Genomic DNA, 20,277 nt, shown 5'->3' on the forward strand with positions numbered 1-20,277 from the left:
CCCTAAACAGGTAAATAAATACGTTATGGTTCAATTGATTTAACGTAACAGATCGTGCGGTCAAATTGAATCACGCACGTGAATCACGACGCCTTTCTGCTGTCATCGGTGTGGACATACGAACAAGACACATACACACAATTTGCTACATAATGCTGTGTTTGCCCTATTTGATAATGCTATTCAAAATATTTGCACCGTTCGAATGCATGAAATAGTCGAAATATCTGTCTACTGTTAACCATCCATCTTGGGGATGTTATGTTTTAAGGGTAGAGGAAAGCAGGGAAAGAAGGGAAAGAGAAGCGGTAGAAGGAAGAAGAGAGATGCCTATTTTCCGCGTACAACATCCCCACCCTGTGCGACCGTGCGTCGACGGTCCACATGCGCATTCGAATGGTTGTACGAATAGTACGTATACCGACCGACAGATGGCGGCACACGCTTAGTCGCGAGAGCGGTTCGGTTTAAATTATGCATGTAAACTATTTGAAAAATGTCCACTAGTGAAGTGTGGCTAACGTGGGGTGTGGGAAGAGGAAAGATGTGAAACTTGCTAAATGTCTCTATTTTGTGGTTGATGCTAATTTGTTTTCAAAAAGTGGAGTAGCAACAAAAAAAAGTTTTGGGGTAGTTTTTAAGGATTTTTTTTTAACTACACACTTCTTTTTGGCCTTGATTTGGAAAAGATGTTCGTGGGACATTTTAACGCATCCTGGTAGCGTGATCCGATCTTTGATCCGAACCATTCTAATGTGTTTAAATTATTTATTTTATTTTAACATCACAGCAAGCGGGGGAACGTGCGAAACATAGCGATGGTACATTTTGCTGTCTACTAGTAGATAAATTTGTCGCCGAGTGGATTGAACGGTGTGAGCGAGAGAGTATCTCATAGCATAGAAAAGAAAACTGAAACTGTTGTTGTTGGCCAACAATTGCGCGTCCCGCCCTGTCCGCCCCAAATCCGGTTCGCATTCTTGTGTCTTATGCGGGGAATGCTGAAGATGCTGAAGAGAGCAAACGAAAGGAAAGCTATTCGAGGAAAGCAACGTGTAAAAATTTCGACAATACTACCAACCCCTTCTCGTACAGAGTGGGGTTGGTGAAATTCGGTTCGGGTTGGGTTCGTTTGTTGAAATTTCAATTATTGTCAGCACATTACGTCGCTGTCGTACGCCCCCAGCCGGAAGTCACGCAGCCGAATGGTGTTGTATGCTATGAATTAACGTACTCACATGAATGTACGTAAATTAATTTACGCAGCATCAGTAGCTCATCGTCCGAGAGGTCATCGAGATTTTCATTTCAATTCTATCGTTCTTATCATCTCCTAGTATTTATGCTTATATCTACGAAATTACGTTCTATATTGTTTTGGTTCAGCTTGTTTTGGTACAAGGACATGTGAAAAAAGGAACACATTCTATCCTTCCAGTGACACGACTCTCCACCAATAGTACGTGGTGGAGGGAAGGTCAGCTAATTTTCCCGTACACATGCAAACTCCTTTTAACAATGCGTGACGGTTGCCATTTTAAAACTTTCAATGTTCACACTCCTGCTTCCACACTTGCCGATCCGCGACGAAACCCAAATCAAAGATCCGATCGCACTGATGGGTTTCCAGTTTGAAATTCCTTCGGTCGACTTCGATGACTCTGCTGCTGGGATAAAATAAAAACTCAATTGCCGCACCGTGCCGACAGTCGTTATGTTTTGTTTATTTGTTGTTTTTTTTTTTGTTTTGCTTTTCCCGCGTCCAAGAAAGATCGCGCATGGAAGATTCGTTTGACCAAGACGCTGCGAAACCAATCGCAAACTGTGCGCGAACCGAAGCAAACCGAATGGTCATCTTTGCCGGAAGGTATAAAGGCTTGCCGCCATCTCCCGTTTGTGGTAGTTGTGGTGCAGTGGTTCCATCGGCCCCCGTCGGTATGTGCCCCCGGGTTCGTGTCCCGGGTGATCATCTTATAAAATAGGGGTGGAGAAAAAAAACAACCACCGATGAAACCTTCGAATACGTTTTGTTTGCTGGCAAGTTGAGTTCTCGCGCTAGTGGTGGCGAAAAAACAAACCCCCCGGCGAAGGGCATGGCAGAAAGGTTGGGAATTTTCGCGTGATATTTTTTCGTTTTTTTTTCTCTCTTTAGATTGCACTTACCTTTTGCTCGTCCTTCGGGAGTTTGTTTTGTTGCGGCTTTTCTCTCTATCGCAACTTGATCATCAAGAGGGCTGGCTTTTCTTGCGGCCATGCTGTGCCTTCCACCTGCGAAGAATGTCATGACCCTTCCACCCATCCAAACCGTGGTAGTATCGGGAGGGAAATTATCGAAAGCTGGAATGTCGATGCTTGTTTAATTAGATTTTTCCAACAATTTTTGGCTGAAACCATCGCGCTTGTGTGTGTGTGAAGAAGGGAGGGGAAAAAGAGAAAAAAAGGAAAATTGGAGTTTGAACGACCAAAGAGAAGAACGTCCACTGGCTTGATTCCGGATGAGAAGTTGTATAACAGGTTGTATGCGCACCGTCCAGAACCAACTGTTCCTGAGGGATGGTTGATGGAAATTATGATCTGCACTTGGAGTTGCATACAAAGTGCAATGTGGGATTTATGCTGCTACTACTGAACGTTCAAATGCATTATAAATACCGAGGTGATATGCAGTTGGAGTTTATTAAAAATTAATAAGGTTAAAATAGCTCATGATACTTGAAACATTTCAACGCGATACTAAGCATCGTTGAAATATTTCATATACTTTCCACAAAGTTTCAGTATACTAATGTGTTTGTGTGTGTTTTTTTGTTTGTTTCGTTCATTCAGGATACAGTTCGATGTCGAGTAGAAATTTCCCTCCCTCATTCTGGAACAGCAACTACGTTCCACCAACACCTGCCCCAACGCATCATCAGGTATGTGGACGAACTCTTTCCATCTTTTCCGTCTTCTCCGAATATACTGATGAACCTTCTTCTTTCCCTAGGTTTCCGACCTTTATTCCACCGACGGTGGTTATTCGGCGGATCCATGGCATGCGGCACACTACGGTTCGTACGCACACGCTGCCCATGCGCATGCCGCACACGCCCACGCGTACCACCACAATATGGCCCAATATGGCAGCTTACTGAGGTTACCCCAGCAGTACGGACACACGTCCAGGTAAGAAGTGCGGAAGTTGGAAATGTTGGGATTTGGATTTATCCACTAATATGCGCTACCGCTTAATTTGGAAGTAATGCATGGACATTATTGTCCTCTTTTACTGCTGGACCATTGTCTAAACGTGTTGTAATTTCTTTGCATTTGTAGGTTACACCACGACCAACAGACGGCACACGCGTTAGAAAGTGCAGCGGCGTACACGAGTTATCCAACGATGGCAGGTTAGTACGAAGTTACTTCTTACTATGTTGAGTCATTTAGATGTTTTTCGATTGAAAGGAAACAAATACAATAAGCATAAGGCTCTTCCGAATCCAATCATAATGCAGTGTTCAACTCGAAACTCTTCAAGTGCATCGCTGATCATAAGCGAAACGTTTAATCGGTTCATTTCTAACATTGCCGTTTGATGTCCGTTGGAATCTCCCGGGCCCGGGAGTTTTTTTTGGAAAGGTGAACTTCATCATTTGTTTCGTACGCTTTTCATCACTACTTCGAATCTTGTTCCTCGTTCAACATTCCGACGGCAATTTGTGCTTTGTTCTCTGTTCGTCGGGTTTTTCACGACGACTGCATCCATGAACCTTTCGGTTGAACACGCTTTCATTCTCAGGATTCTCAGGCTGTTGGAGCAAACAGTTGATTTACATGGGAACGAGATGCAACCTATGGAACTGTGTGGATTTTGGGCGTATTTTGATTTTTTATTTTTGTTGCAGTTCGATGGTCATGTTGTGTGCCCTTTATCGCTCGTTTATAATCGTGATGTGTTTCATCATCAAACTGATAAAGTAAGAGCGCTGCCGTCGGTACTTTGTTGTTAACCCACCACAACCCTTTCGATTATTAGCAACGATTCAAATGATGTACTTTCATGCTGGCGACGAAACATTTGATTTGATATTAGTATCAGAAGGGAAATAAATGGGTTTGTAGGTTAGTGTAGTTTAGTCACCACACGATGGCGTTACGATTTTTCATTTGATTGTAGTTTGTAGATTATTAGGCTTGTTAGTAATATAATTCTAATAAGTGGAACTGCTGCTGTTTAGACTTTAAGTACACTTCGCTGGCTAACAGAGCGGCTTCCATTGCCATTTCCCGCCTGTTTCGCAGTGAGTGGAGAATTTTGTTAAATTGAACCATCCGAATTCTTATTCTAATGCACTCGGAACATTACCCCACCAAGTTAGGATGGGATGGTGTATGCTTGCTTTCGTAGCGCGACATCACACAGACCATGCTCTTCTTATTGCCGATGTCCACCAGCCGCTTCCGACGATACGCAGTGCCGAATCTGGCAGTGGAATGTGTGGAATGCGATTTGAAACAAGCGGCGCGACTACGATGAAGCTAAAAAAAACGCAATACGTTCAAGCAGCGAGTTTTAAAAGTGGCGAAAAAGAGATCGAAGTAGTCAGAGAAGGGTTTTTTTTGGGGGTTGGTTGCCGGTGGAGGCAACGCGCGAACCTTGCGCCGAAAAGTGCGCGAGCAAACATATCGTCGAATGGTCGGCAGCAATCGAAAGAATGTCACCGGGAGTCATCGCTGTCGTTGTCGTCGTCGTCGTCGTCAGGTTCGGTTGTGTTGTCGATCGCGACAGATTTTCCGATGACATCTCTACGCTACTGGTTTTTTGTTGTTGTTGTTGTATGTTACTGTTGTCTTCTTTCGGGAGGTTAGAAGCAAGGTATAGGCGGACATATCGCGAACTTCAACGCGAGGTATCATGTGTGGTGCGTGCGTACGCATGTACACAACCGTCGGGTCTTGACGAACACGCGGCAAAGGGCGAGCGAAATTGGGCTTTGGAATGCATTTTGGATTGCCGTTTTCGTCACCGCGCCGAACATTAGCTCTATCTAAGCTAGCTAATCGATAACGATGGGCCGAAAGAATCGTAGGGACAAACGGGAAAAAACAAAACCAAATACAAGAACATAAACACATCCAGCATTGCGATGAAACGGGTGAGTGCGCGAGCTGCTGTTGAGAGATGTCGACGTTTCCATCATAAATTATCATAAATGCTTCCGAATGGACATGCGGCATGATTTGAAACTATCAACCAACCAAACAACGGGTCGAATTCAAGGCAACACGAATTTACCGACGCTTTTTTTTGGCGTTTGTATTAGGCGGCGGCGGCTTTCTTTGACTCGACGGGTATGCTTTCGGGTTTTGTTTCGGGATGGTTTTTAAGCAATGGTGTGCCTCTGCCGCCTGTGAGTTTGTGGTACCGGTCGCATATGAGGCACTGGCCGTCATTATGATGGATGGCATGTGGTCAGTGTTAACTTGTAAAACCACATCGAAGCGTAGCCAATCCGATCGGTTGCCATGACAACCAAACAGCCGTAGTAAGATAAAGTGACAGGTGAATCGCCTGTTGACAGCAGATAAAACTGTTAAACTGTCAAATAAGTAGATTCAACAAAATTAGTAAATAATCGATATGACAGATGCTTTACGCTTTGGTTAGGAAGATATCAATTTATGATTTAATAACATAACTCTGGTCGTTTTAGTGTAAATTACTACCTTGAAATGAATGTTAAAGTTGCTCAAACAAGAACTCGGGTGACGACAAAGTTTGTTCTCATAGCATCGAATGATACTTCTTTGCTGTTATGAAACATATCACCCCGAAGAAGCACAAAGCACACATGTATATCCGTGTGTACGATCTGGCACATACGCATGAATTCACCCTCTAACCGTGCATTCAAATTTAATAGCACCAAAGCAACGACATCACAGCCATGTCCTGTTTGATCTAAACTTTGTCCTTTTAGGGTTTTGTCGCAAAGAACGAACGAAGAACCCGACCGGTGGGTGAGCTCGGGGGAAATGTTGAGCCGAGAGCACTGGGGACACATAAATAATTGCATTTTCCTTTCCCGTCATGAATAAACTTTGACCCGAGATGCAAAGTAAAAGCCGGTCCCCGTCCGGTCGTACTCTTCGGAAGCTACCTACACAAGCCTTTCAGCCTGAATGTGGCGTTCCTTCGGCTTCTTCGGTTCGTTGGAAAATGGATCCAGATTAGACAGTGGGAAACTAATATATCCTGGACACAACACTGACAATATGGTGTCGCTTCGGTGTGTCTCCTTTTTGCCCCGTGTAGCCACTTGACAGACCGGGAACTTTGTCCGCATATGTACGAACGAACGTAAAGCGCACTGCTTGTTTTCCTTCTGTATACGGAAAAGCGGAAAATTTATGTGACACATGAAAGAAAACTTCCTCTGCGTCTGGATCCTGGTGCTTCCTTTCCACTGGTTGGACTGGTTGTGTGTGGCCAGTGTGCTAGCGTATGTATCGGAGACATTGTTGGAGGACAATCACAGGACGAAGGACCGATTCCGGGACCTTCTTTTTCGAGTGGGCGATGTGCTCTGCATTGCCCGTACCCTTTGTAATAGGGCTTTTTCCTTTGTATCTTCACTGTTTTGTCCGTGTACCGGTCGATGTTGGTACAGAAACTTTGCGTGAAGGATGTGCTTCTATGCGTGTACCATAAACGTAGCTGTTATCCTTTGGACCTAGTTTTTGTAAACGTGTGTATGTGTGCGGGATGATTTGTAAGCTATTCACACATCGTTTCGGCTTAAACATGCATGGCAAGCGTCTCCATTATATTGTCCTTGCATGTGTTATTAGAAGTACTCTTCTAACACGGTTCGGTATCGGTTTGTGATGAGAAAGCAATGCACCCTTTTGATGATAATATCGATTATTTCGTTCGTTAGAAAATATATTACTTGACGTATCGCTGCTAAAGCTTGTACAAGAGAATGCTCTAAATCATTATATTTGAAATGGTCCAACAAAAAATTATCGCAACAATCGAAAGGCTATAAATAACGTAAAATCAAAAGAAAACATCTTGCGGAAAAGTGTTGGTATGTTTAATTTATGACCAATCGTGTACTTCTTCCCACTACGCGCTGCTGTATTTAAATTAGAAATCTGTCCACTTTGTACAGCGCGCGTGAAGACCGACATACGACCAAAGGCAATTAATTACCTAAAAAGAGCTCATGAATTAGTACATTCCAATTATGAAGTAATGAATATTTTTTGTCCATGCTAAATGGTTCCACTTTTTCATTTTAGATACGCCGGGCCGAACAAAATGGCCATCCGAAAAGGCAATGGTAAATTTTGAGGGAAATGAAACCACATTTATCAAACGGAAAAGGAAAATGCGTGGAAACTTTATGCAAAAGCAAAAAAAATCCCCACAGTCAGTGGCTTTCTCGCATCTTTTTATCTTTGAAATTTGCCGCCCTTTTTTTGGGCCGGAACATTGGTGCTGTGTGTGTGTGTGTGTCCATCAAAATAATTTTCCTGTCCATCATTTCAAAAACGGTGAAGATGAAAGAGAATGATAAAGTTAAGAAAAAGGAAATCTCATTTCGGAACGCCTAGAAGAAGAAAATGGGGAAAAATTCTTCAACGCGGGTTTTTTTCTTTTTTGGTTTTCATTCGCACACGAAATTAAGCAGTAATGTGTGTGTGTGTGTGTGTGTTGTTTCCAATGGTAGTTTAATTTAATGTGCATCATTTCCCTTCATTCGCACAAAACTTTGGGCCCCCTTTCTAAGCAGCGCATAAGTTTTTACGAAAGAAAAATGGGTAGGAAATGAAATAAAAATATCTGTATGTAATTCAATGGGCAAAACCGAAATTCGTTTCGGGGCGCTTATTATTTGCTTCGAAATTGCAGCAATTATTCATTCGGTCAAAAGTTTGATACCAAACACGGACAGGATATGGATGGGAGCTCATTTCGAAACTTCCTGCTCACGCAAAACGGCAGAGGGTAATTAATTTAGTAAATGGTTAATATTTGCCACTAGAACTAGGCCTGTCTGCCTTTGTGTGTTTGCTTATAGTTCAAACGAGATTAAGACAAATGAAGAAAATGTTTATTATATATATATGGACGAACAACTTCACTATATTCCTTAAACGTAAATGTTTTTTTTGCGGGTGGATTTATGGACACTTATGACTACACAAAGTTTAAAAGCCACAACATCAGCAACCCCTCAACTCAATATTGGGGGTCTTTTTATACCACAGCCTTTGCCCAGCCAAAGTTTGTTCCATTCTTTTATGGCTGCTTCTTTGGTGTGTCCTTTTTCGGCGACCGGCGGTCATTCAGTCTCCAGCAGGAAGCCACACCGAATCAGAAGGGGAGGAAATAAATAATTTACTGCGCTCACTTCGGGTTCGACCAATTGCAATGGACGAACCAATTTGCCCCCGGGAGGGAGCTTACTACGTTTGCCGTTTTGCCCAACGTTTCGAGGACACGCCCTTCGATGGTGGCGTTGGTTGTGTTGTGGCCACCGCAATATGTTGGCGCACGAAATATATATTTGCGGTGGTGGTGTAAGCATGGCCAACGGTTCCGTGGAAAGGGTAATATGCCCATAAAGCCCATACGGTGTAGCCTTCCATTAACTGTGTAGCGAACTGGTAATATTACACTCGTTTTGGTGTATGGACAATGAGACATTTTATTTGGAGGTCATTCCAGTTAGTAATAAGGAAAATTGAAATGTTATTGATTGTAATTGAGGTATTTTATAGTAGATATAAACCATCATTACTACTAACTAGTATTAATTGTCTGAAACAAATTTATGCTAAAATGCTTTTTTTTTAAATTTCGTCTATATGAGGAATTGTTTATATTATGTTAGTTCCTTGTTATATTCTTCGTTTCTTATTAAAAGATGCTTGTATTAAACAAAAAAGAATTCAGATTTATAGCAAATTTCACAAAATTGCAAAAGAAAATAACAATCTAATATTGTGACCCGATATTAAATGTAAGGAATCATAACAACAAAAATTACCAATATTTTATATAATAAAGACGTAAAACAATATACTTGTTCCCACCAAATATACATTCCACTAAAATTTTTATGCATATTTCAATTAACATTCTTATTTGTTTCTTTCTTTTCTTCTGCCTTTTTGTTTCTTTCCAGGATTAGAAGCACAAGTACAGGAATCGTCGAAGGACTTGTACTGGTTCTAGATAGTCAAATGGTGCAACGTTATTTGCATCAGCAAAAAGAAAAAAACCAGCATGACGAAACGAGCACGTTCGTTAGTTACAAAAATCTCTTCACTAGAAAGGGTCGGCAACAAACAAAAAAATAAAGCAAAAAAGTATATACAAAGATGCAACCTTATACATTTGTAAGAGCAAGATTAGCGTTTTTTCGGTACAAAGCAAAGCTAACAAGCGCGTTGAGATAAACAACGGAACGAAAGCATTGAAATGACATGAACACTTGGCAGGAACGGTGGGGAAGCAAATCTTATCGACTGAAGAAGGACAAAGCGGTACTGGCGGCAGCCACGTTTTGTGCTTATTTTGTACACTTCACACCTTCACCCATATGCGAATCGTCTTGCCACCTCCTTAATCCGGCCCCCTTTCCCCCCTGTGTATAGTAGAAATAATATTAAACTAGAATTCCGGAGTCTACGATCGTTTGCAAGGGAGGATGTGCAAGTTTTTGTTTTTTTTCCACCGCTGGCAAATAAGACCAGCCTGAAGATGGGTGTTGGAAGAATAAAAAAACAACACACAAAAAACAGTCTTTTACGCTGTGTATAACAAACAGACATGTTAGTAGCGTAAGGATAATAGAAGAAAAAGAAAGAGATGGAAAATGGAACTGTATAATCAAAATCGAATGAGCTCTCGATCACACATGACAGTTAAAAAAGGCAAACACAGATAGTAAAACGGAACGTTAGCTGTAGGAAAGTGGCCAACATCCCCGTTAAAAAAAACACATATGTGCATATTTTTAAAAGTGTGTGCGTGATCCTTATCAGGACGCTTCGAAAAAAACAGAACAGAGAGAAGGTATAAAATGTCTTAATTTTTCTTGTTTTTATTGAAACACTGAAATTTGAACAAAACAATTTTGATTGAACCTTTTTTTACTGTTCCATAAAGTTTTCCATTATGCAGACTGTTTGTGTAAGATTTGTTTTTGTTTGGCGTTTAAATCTTCGTTCGTATTCGTTCTTTTGATGTTCGGTTTAAAGTAAAACGCACCCGCAACGGTGCAGCATATTATAAACTCAGCGATGTAAAATAAAAATACGAAAACAATTGAAGGTGCAGAATGCGTGCTAAAGACATAAAAGCAAGTTTGTTAATTTTATGCTATTTTTCTACCACAATGTAATCAATAAAGTGGAGCATTCGTAATACAGCGAAAGAGAGAGAAGGAGAGAGAGAGAAAGAGCAAAGGGAAAAGAAAACAAATGTTCATACGTTAACTTTGTGGATTGTACTTTTGAATTTGAATAATGAAACGCCTCAAATCGTCATCATACACTTGGGAGGGAAATGAAAGTTTGTCTAAAATTGTCTCACTTTCATATAAACAAAAACACACACAGCATAACATAATACACAAATGCACACAAACACCCATCTTACCTAACCCTCAATCGGATTTATTAGCCACAAGATCAGGATGAAGGTGCGATCGGTCGTTTAGTTATTTTAATTGTATAAAACAGAAAAAAACAACTAATTAAATCAAAATCACCAACCAATCCTTCTATACAATAGTAAGACCAGCAATAGAATATAGAAGCCTCTTTGTGGAGATAAAAAGGAATCAGTGAAAGTCACGATTGAAGGTGGAAACATTTAAAGGGACAAAAAAAATGAAATGGAATGAAGAAAAAAAGAACACGTGTAAACTGATGATATTAGCATGGCGCAAGAAGCACTCTCGAACTTAAACTGTCACACAACACAAAACTATACATATATTATATATACACACACAAAAAATTATCACTCATCCAAAATGTGCAAGTATATCGAGAACGAGAAATAAATGAACAAAACAAAAAAAAAACAATGTTCGGAAATGAAAATTATTATTTTGTTAACAGTTTTGATTGAAACGTCCGAAAGCAAGCAGGATGAAGAATGTATTTACATTAAATTTTTAGATTTTTATGCATATGCACTTGCGAAGGCATGATCTCTTCTCCATGTCATCTCGTACAGCACAGCAATGTTTTGTCACGTTTAGCGCCGCCGCAGTTCGATGTATATGTGTCTCACGATCCCACAAACACGGTCCCAATTAAATGGAGAAGAAGAAGCAACCCGAAAGGACAGTCATCCCCGTTTCGATACGGCCAGGCGACCTTTCATCCGCTCATTAATCATTCCCTACTGGTCCCAGTGGCAGGTTAGTGTCCCTTGTTTCTTGCTTAAATTTTGTTACGGCCCTAGATCCTGACACCCTGTACCGATCTCATCTGCGTTCCCATCGAAAATCGATCCCGAAAAAAAAAAAAAAACCCCAAACTAAACGAAAAGGAAACAAAACCTAAAATCCACAGCAGGATGTACACAGCTTCCCGTAACAAAAAAGGAAAACAAGGAACCACATTCCCATAAAAAATTAATACACGTTTAATTGATAAAGTGTAATGCGTTGTCAGATGTCAGAAAAACTGATTTATTGCCCAAAACATGTTAATTATGGTCTGGCGAACGTTCACTCCGATGTGCATGCATGCGCGCGTAGAAACCGCGGCACGTCCCGGCAATGATGTTGTGCACCGTACTGGCTAAAGTTCGTCGTGGGTCGCGACTGTTGGTTTTGTTTGCAGGAAACAGGAAGCAGACGATGCAGTAACAGGACAGATGAGGGCACAAGAAATTACCGAAAAAAAACATTAAGCAACTTTTCAGTCTCTCCTACAAAGTCACATAATGCTTGAAGGCTTTGCATCATGACTTGACTGATACCGGGATTACTCTGATACGGATGCATTAGGACTTTCGAGAGGTGCACTAATTCCTTCACATTCTCACCATTCAGCAGAGAATAATGATTTTTTGCCATCAAACTCAACACTTGCAGAATGAAAACTGAAGCATTCCATGTTAAAAAGGGTGTTAATGCGTAAGAGATATTATCGCTTCACGGAGGCATATGGACCATGAGCATTATATGGTGGCAAATGAATGACAGGCTTCATGAAGGTATCGTTCATGCAACATTCCGACAGTTCCTTGCTCCTTACGAAAAAAAAAATATAAACATGTTACGATTCATTGTATAATCCGTCGTGTTGTCTGCTTAAATCAAAGAACGCAAGCTATGATTCTTTATAAAAGAGGTACAAGAGCTTAACATTTAAACCTTCCTTGCTGTTCCCGTACATTCGTAGACAACATGTGTGCATCCGATGGCCCGTGGTGGCCATTTATTATAAATTATGATTTTGAGCGGTTTTTTTTCCTTTGCCTAATGGAAGTACGATTGTAGAAGCGTATCTCCGTAAAGACGAATGTTTTATTTACAGCTCGCTTTTCTGTTGAAGGCAGTTGTCCAAAATGCATTCTTTGCAAATAAATTCCATTCCTCGTGTTATTAACATATTACGCCACTAATGTGAAGTTGGTGTAAATGTGTGTTTTTTTTTATAACAAACTCTAGGCAAACCCTTGGGATCTGATTAGAATGCCATTAAGAATGGCCATGATGTATTGCGGCAGGCATTGGGAATGTTTGCAACATCGTCCTTCCAACATACTGACGATAGGCAGCACTTTCTGGGAATGAAATTTTCCCACGCTAGTAGACATGGTGACTCCAAAAATATACCTTAACAAATGCTAAAGTGGAATTTTCTTTACTTACAATTCCCAAAAGATACAATGAATAAGTAATTTTGTTTAACACTATACAATGTTAAGTTTGATGGTTTACAAATAGGAATAAACAAAAAACAAACAATTAGATTACAATAAATTGTATTAAAATTTATTCATTATTAATTAAACAATCGAGAAAAAGAGGAAAATTCACCTCGCATCGTTCGCAAAGTAACTTCCGTGTAGTTAATTAATTAAAGTTCCGATACTGGAGGCTATTACAAATAGAAGCTTCTTCGCGAATAATAATTATTTGAAAGTGGGGATAACAAAGAAAAAAAACATATTCGAAGTCATTTCTTAGACTTTTCGTGATTGTTCGTAGTGCTACAAATGAGACGAATAAAATAAAAAGTTTAATCAGTACTGAAATGTGTCATATTGGTAAATATGTCCTGTACTGTATACCGTTCCTGTTTCTGATTCTTTATCGGAAATTCGTTACGTTGTTGCTTGTTTTGATTCTTGTATGGTGTATGATTCATTTTCATAAGTTCTGTTGGTTCGTAGCGTATCGGCACATTCGGTGGTGTTGGATACTTGATAATGCAAACACTCCGTTTAACACTGGGCAACTCGGCAGCGAATGGCACTGTTGGCACTTGATTGTACGAGGTGTTCCTTCCACGCTGTAAACCACTCATACCGGACCATTCACTTGGATAGTTTTTATAAGTGGTCGTGGTCTGGGGCAGCATATTTTTCCCATTTGTTGGTACAGTTGGATACTGCTCCGATGTCCGGTTCAATCTTGCCTGCTGAATACGCATCGCTTCGGTGGCTTTATTGCGAAGCGCTTCCTTATGTTTATGGTAACGCGCAATTTCATCCGACCGATCATCCAACTGCTTCAAACTATCACAAAGCATAGGGCATTGCTGTACCTTTTCAACTGGCCCTAAATTTCTTCCGACAATTTTTCTACCGGGACGATGATGGGTATTGGTGACAAAATTATTACCATAAGTTCCGGAAGCTTCTGGGTAGGGAACAGACAGCTTTGGTTGAAAGTCTTCAGCGTGTAAATTCCAAAACGTTGGCATGCTGTTAGATTGAGTAAAATCGCAACTAGTACCATTATCAAAGTGGGTTCCCGTTGTGGTATTGTTGGGCCTGGCGCTCCATTCTTCAGCCGTAACGTTCAACTTGAATGTAGGTAGCTCAACAGCACTTTTAAGCTCGGTAGAACAAGCTGCATTTGAGGTAACTTTTCTTATAGCTCCTGTTCCATTAGATTTTGGCCCTTTCTCTTGGCAAAAGTTTTCGGAGCTTGCGCATATGTTAGCTTCATATTGCTTAGCACTATTATCCAAGACTACACTGCTCTCGTAATAAGGATGTGCTGTTGGGACAGCATATTTAATATCTTCTACAGCGTGTTTCTCAGCTATAGGAACCATCTCTTTGTTAAGCTGTTTTTCAACTTGCATCGCAGCAAGCTGCTTTTCAACCCAGTTCATACTAGCAACCTGTGTACCAGCTTTCGGAACGGTGCGATCGGAAACTGAATTTACATTCGCACCAATGTCTTTAGCGACTGAATCTTTCTTACACGGAAAGATCTTCACATTAGCTTTCTTCGTGAATGATGATGTTTCACCATCTGCAAACACCTGAAACCCGAAGGGAATGCTTGCCTTCCCAGTATTCGCTCCATCTTTAGACGGAATGTTTGGATGGTGAATGCGATTTACATTGATGTCTGCACATAGAACGAGATATGCCATTAGATTATGGGCAATTGGTGAAAAACACTTAACATAGTTTACGCAGTACTTACCCTGTAGTGGTCGTCGTTCCACAGGCGGATTGGTTTCCAGAGCCTGTATTCCAATCATTTTCGTGGATTTTCTATACTTTTTTCTGTGTAAAACTGCACAACTCAACTGGGATCACACGTAAAGCTGAAGTGAAACGCTTGACGTACTGACTAGGAATGGTTTGTGAAAATTACATGATTGAAGATGGTCAATTTTGCACGGTCTATTCGATGGTTACTATGGTAACGGACAATTCTGACCGCATCCGTTCCATTGCACATCAAGCAGAACGAACGCAGCCAAAGTATGTGACAACTGTCAAATGTGAAGGAAAATATCTTATCAGGGTTAGTCAATCAACAAATGCGTACGGTGGCGGGAAATGACCGGCATGAATGATTCGCACACGATACGGCTTGACCTAGAGAGCTATCCGGGAAACTTCTGCCACAAACCAGAACTTCAAAGGAGACGCCTGATGCACATAACCGCAATTGAATTTTGTTGAAAATTTGATGTGCTTCTATCGATACAATTCTCGGCATTAATTTAAATAAACCTGCCTAAAGCAGCGGTTGAAATTAGTGCCATATTTCGTCCCCTTATCGTGGGAAACACATTCTCGGAGCAGATTGTTGACATCCTTTGAATATGGATCGACATCGAAGAGCTGTTACTGATACTATTCGTTCGACACGAGTTTTTAAAATCGTCGCAATATTTCACCCATTAATTGACATCATTAAGAAAGACGCGAACGGGGCGACGGATTCAGAGCGGCCAAAAACCATATGGTTACTCTTCGCGTGGCCCGGAAGGGGGTTAGCTTCGCTCCGCGCGAGGAGGGTAGAATATTTGAAAAATCATCCCATGCGCTGTAACATTAGCTTTACTTGCGAGCCTTCGCACGTTCTGCGCTTTTCCGCTCATATTTATCATTGGTGGCGCAAGATTAAGAGATGCCGCCCGAAATCTTTGAATTATCGTACCAAATATCAATCCTTCGAAGCGGTGGAACCGTGGCACGGAATGCCCGAATAATCGCCGCTAAACCGGCCGGTGTTTGTAAAATCGGATTATGGAATGTGGGGAACGGTGCCCACGTCTGCCAGAGAAGGAGAGAGCATGCCGCGCGACTGGGCCGTTGGGCGTGAAGAGGTGAACAGGTTTTTCGCGTACCGTTGTGACTTGCCGTTTCGGCGCCGTTCTCGAAACAAACGCTGGTGCGCTAATCGTTGGCCATTAGTTTTATGGGGGAGGCTCGATCCAATTATCGATTATGGTTATTAATCGAAACCGATTTAGGGTATGGAATTGGAAGTGCCAACTTTAAGCTCGAACCGTAGAGAATTTCATCCATCGGCTAAGAGAAGAATGGTGCCGGTATGCTAGGCGCGTTTTCATTTCTACGCATGGTCCTGCGAACAGTTGACGATCCAGAACGATCGGCACTCGAGATCTTAATTTTTTCGGGTAGAATTCAAGAGCAGTCAAGCGCAACCATTTCGACGCGTTCCTGCGCACGGGTATGCTGGTTTGTCGATCTTTAGCCGCCCCGGGAACCACGGCTCTGCTGGCCGCACCATGACAACATTAGATTAATCATTGTGGCAACCTGACCAGCGACGGCAAGAGATGATATTGATTGATTGTAGCCATCGTTTTACCAACGTGTAGTGGTTTGCGTTTACATGGCATGGTGTGCTCCATCGCAACCCGCGGGACGGGTTCGTTCGTTCGACGGCTTCAAAATTCGGGATCGCGACAAGGCGCTTGTAAATATCAATAATCGTGACGCGGACGATGAGTGGAAAAAACGCAGCAGGATAACATTTTTCGAATGCCTTCATCATCGTGCGCGCGCTCGAATGCTTTGAGATTTCGGTGCTCTCGGTGGAACTCGGTTCAATGTTCAAAGCAGCGCCTTCGTCTTCATTTGTGGACGTTATTTACAAAGTGCTTAAGCTTAAGCGCGACGGGTAAGTACTTATTTATCAACACATTGTCGATTCGTTCATACCCAATTAAGATATGTTTTCCACCAACAGTATATAGCTGAAAGTATAAATGTTACTGCCATTAAACATTCATCAAACAATAATGTCACGCTAAACGTAATACCTACCAAAAGATCACATCGGCAAAATCCACCGTAACGACATTTCACACCTGATTCGCCACTTCGCCCACCGATGTTTGTATCAATTAAAATTTTACATATTTTAATTAATACCTAACCGCGTTTGCGTTGCTTTTCTGTTTTCCAATATTCCAGCACACTGGTCCGCGCTCAGTTTGGTGTGCCCATTAAAAATGGTTCCCGTTTCGTTGTTTGCAGCGCGGCAAACTCTTTCAACTTGCAGCACGACTTGCAGCGCGTTAAATAGGAACCGGCGGGTCGTTTTTGGTACCGGCGAATATCCGTAACGACCACTATAGCAGCAAGCACGACAAGGTCAACAAGACAAGGGCACTCCCGGTGACACAATGGGACACCGCGCTCCCAGTACGATGTTGTGTCGTCCCTTTTGGACGTTGCGCCTCGCGGTACGGACTGCTTTCTGTGGTACCTCTTTCCCGTGGCGGACATGGTGATTCGTTCTTCGTTTCGAAACGGTTTGCCTGCCGAACTGACCGAATCGTACCACTCGTACCCTCGAACCATGGTTTCCGCGAGTTCTATCTTCTCTTCGTTATCTATTTATCTGCGATTCTGTGTGTATGTTTTCCGTTTTCGCGAATCATCGAAGGAACGGCGTTACTCAAAGTGTCCCGAACTGCTGCCACTCCGTTTCACTCTTCCTCCGGCTGCTGGCCGACCGTGCATTTTCTTCCTGTTTTTTGTGTGTGCTGCTGCTTCATCCAAAGCACAAATGTGCCAAACAAGCGCGCATATTGGTGAGGCAAGAGTGTGGGAAAAGTCGCAGCCTTTTTGAGATCGATGCCGCCGCCATCGTCACCATACGGAACCGTGTTCCGGCAGAATCGACAAAACGCAGAATCGATGGATGTACGTAGAAAAGCTACGGAAGATACAAATAAACCGAAGGATTTTTTTAGATGGAAGGTTTGTATTTGGTGTGTGTGTGTGTGTGTGTGTTGGGTTTTTTTTCTGTTTTCACTGCTTATGCTTCCTTCCCGATTCTTTCCCATTCCCAACTACCCATACAAACCTCGTTGGCTTTTCGCCTTTTCACGCTTGCTCCAATGGATCTGGACACACTGCTCTTGCTGTTCCTGCTGCTGCATCACGGAAATGGTTGTGTGTCCCATTTAATTGACCGTGCGAAAACGAGAAAAATTGCTACGAAAAATGCCGAAAATATAATTCCCGCCCGTCGATTTGCAATAAATAACAACGTGACGACGATAAGTATCGATTCGAACGGTTGTTTGGAGCGGTGGTTTCGGTCGAGCTTCTCCTTTTTTGCTTGCTCTAGCGTTACTATGGTTTCGGTAGACGACTGGACGGGGTTGATACGGTGCCAAGTCGATGCTACTATAATGCGTGTGTAGTGTAGAACGAATTTCTAATGTAGCAGCAATGCTTCTCCTTTATGCGATCGGTACAGTATGGATTTCTATTGTCCGAGGTAGATATTGAATTTCTGGAAGGACAGACGCTTTTTTTGCAATAAGGAAGACATTGAAAGATATTAGTTTTTGATACACCGGATACGATCCAACCAAAATCGCATGTTTAAAGTCCCGATTTTTGTTTAATAATATCATTCATGAAAAGTTATCTATTATCTATTGGAAAATAAAAACTCGTACCCACGCATTTACACTAACAGCAACGGCTCTTAACAACATCTTCCAAGAATGTGAATTTCATGGCATTTGGCTACCGGGTGACATCGTCCCGCTGTCAAGCTGATCGTAAAAATTTAAGTGCCAGGTTTTTATAATCCTAATTGGATTATAACCGCTAAGTTTTGCTTAAAGAAAAAATATATCGTGTTCATGTTTTCCCAAGAAGCATTAGCAAAAGGCTCGTAAATAACATCCTTTCCACCGTTCCCGTTTAATGTCCCAATCGTGTTGATCAATACCTGGAGATGATCGTTGAGGCCTACTCTGCAACCAGCTCATTAGAATAAACGATACATCGTTGGTTCCATATGCCACAGCACAGCTCGGAAGGAACTGGAACTGCGTTGCCTTATCTTTGGTGCACTGTCTGACCACCAGACAACGAGATTTAAAGCATCGAAGGACGGTAATCTGTGGTACAGATTTACAATGGGCCCTGATCGAAACTCGATCGATAAGTCTTGCCTCGAGGCGGGGTAAACATTCAGTGACTTATTGATTTCATCGATTGGTTCGCTGCCATAAACTTGACAAGGGGTACTGCTTATAGACAGACCCATGGGAAGATTTTAGACATCTTTCGTGGATTGTATTTCCACTTGGATTGATCACGTTGGAGTTCTGGTAACTGAGTCTAAGGTTTTTTAAGGCATTCAAAAATGAACATGGACCTCATTGTTTCATGGTGATACATTAACATTTGGCTCTAATTAAAAGTTTAAGCCTCATCTTTACGGTTAATATTTTACTTCGTATCAGTATCAAAACCGAAACATTAGGAAATAAATCACAAAATTTCGGAACGGATCCCTTTAACAATGACGAATTGCCCTAGTGGATGCGAGGCGGTGTACGGTTATTTTTAGCCACATTTACTAAACTTCCCGTTGGAATATTAATTCCGGAAGATTTCGGTTTGTCGGTCGCCTAAGAAGTGTGTAATAGGCAGATCGGCTTTGTCTAGAGGCGCCAGAAGAGACTCTACTTTGTTGAGTTTTTCGGAAGACAAATATCGTCACATATGTTGTACGATATGCTCTTTTTTCATTCAGCACTCTCTCACCTCTCGCTCTTTCGCTCCATGGTATCTCTGCTTGTAGTATGTCGTTTAATTATCGGCGCAATATTTCACAGGAATAAAGCACTTTCTTGATGGGAAGCACTTACAATGGTTCCAATTGCCAGCTCCGACAATCCCAGTTGCTCGAAGCGCCAAATAAATCACGCACGTAGGGTGAACGTTTTTTTTCCTGGAGAAGATCAACGACCAAGAAGGAAAAACCGGCCCTTCCCAATATTTTGAGCAGCCGCCCGCTGAGTTCTCCAGTCCACCCGCAGCAAATCAATAAATTCTTGGTAAATTGTCAATAAATTCATAAACATCATTAATTACATAATTTAAATATTTCGTTCGTGTCCACCCTGGTTGCGGGTAGGTTGAAGCGATCGATAGTTCGGGTCGACAGGGACACGCACACACAATTCGATCTGCTTCTAGTGAGACGATTTCGAAGAATTCTAGCACAAGTTTTTCCTCTATCTCAACCCGCACTGCTGGCGTTATCTACGAAATAGATCACCGTCGGCGTCCGATCTGGAATCTGTAGATCAATGGATCGATCGGGCGTTTTTTTTTGGACTGTGGATTAGGGTGATGCTTACCATTGGAACTTCGGGTAGGAGACACAACACAGGAAGATGAACGAGGTAAGCTAAGATAAATGATGTCGCCACTGCTATTTACCAGGAAAAATCGATCGATACGCAGCGATCAGAAAAGGATCATGGTTG

General features: G+C 41.9%; 3 protein-coding genes across 5 annotated transcripts in view; 2 read left to right on the plus strand and 1 right to left on the minus strand.

Moving 5' to 3' along the window:
• The window catches only part of LOC125763957 (protein vestigial), a 43,591-nt gene extending 32,482 nt beyond the window's left edge, over positions 1-11,109 (plus strand). The window contains exons 5-8 of the mRNA XM_049427701.1: positions 2,827-2,915; positions 2,987-3,165; positions 3,316-3,389; positions 9,183-11,109. Coding sequence (XP_049283658.1) covers positions 2,827-2,915; positions 2,987-3,165; positions 3,316-3,389; positions 9,183-9,232 — 392 coding nt within the window. The 3' untranslated portion in view covers positions 9,233-11,109. The remainder of the gene's footprint in view (positions 1-2,826; positions 2,916-2,986; positions 3,166-3,315; positions 3,390-9,182) is intronic.
• Positions 1-20,277, plus strand: part of LOC125763899 (uncharacterized) — a 337,203-nt gene that overhangs the window by 16,555 nt on the left and 300,371 nt on the right. The gene's annotated exons all lie outside the window — the stretch shown is intronic.
• LOC125763938 (uncharacterized) lies at positions 11,203-18,943 on the minus strand. Of its 3 annotated transcripts, none has more exons than XM_049427676.1 (2): positions 17,844-18,943; positions 11,203-17,693 (listed from the first exon to the last, which is right to left on the minus strand). In XM_049427676.1, the coding sequence occupies exon 2, from the start codon at positions 14,746-14,748 to the stop codon at positions 13,267-13,269; it is 1,482 nt and encodes a 493-aa protein (XP_049283633.1). In that variant the 5' UTR covers positions 14,749-17,693; positions 17,844-18,943; the 3' UTR covers positions 11,203-13,266. The 3 variants fall into 3 exon arrangements, with proteins under 3 accessions (XP_049283633.1, XP_049283635.1, XP_049283634.1); XM_049427678.1 differs by lacking the exon at positions 17,844-18,943 and having other exon boundaries at positions 11,203-14,612; positions 14,691-17,758; XM_049427677.1 differs by lacking the exon at positions 17,844-18,943 and having other exon boundaries at positions 11,203-13,237; positions 13,319-17,758.

Source organism: Anopheles funestus, chromosome 2RL (assembly GCF_943734845.2).
Source record: "Anopheles funestus chromosome 2RL, idAnoFuneDA-416_04, whole genome shotgun sequence".
NCBI lineage: Eukaryota > Metazoa > Arthropoda > Insecta > Diptera > Culicidae > Anopheles > Anopheles funestus.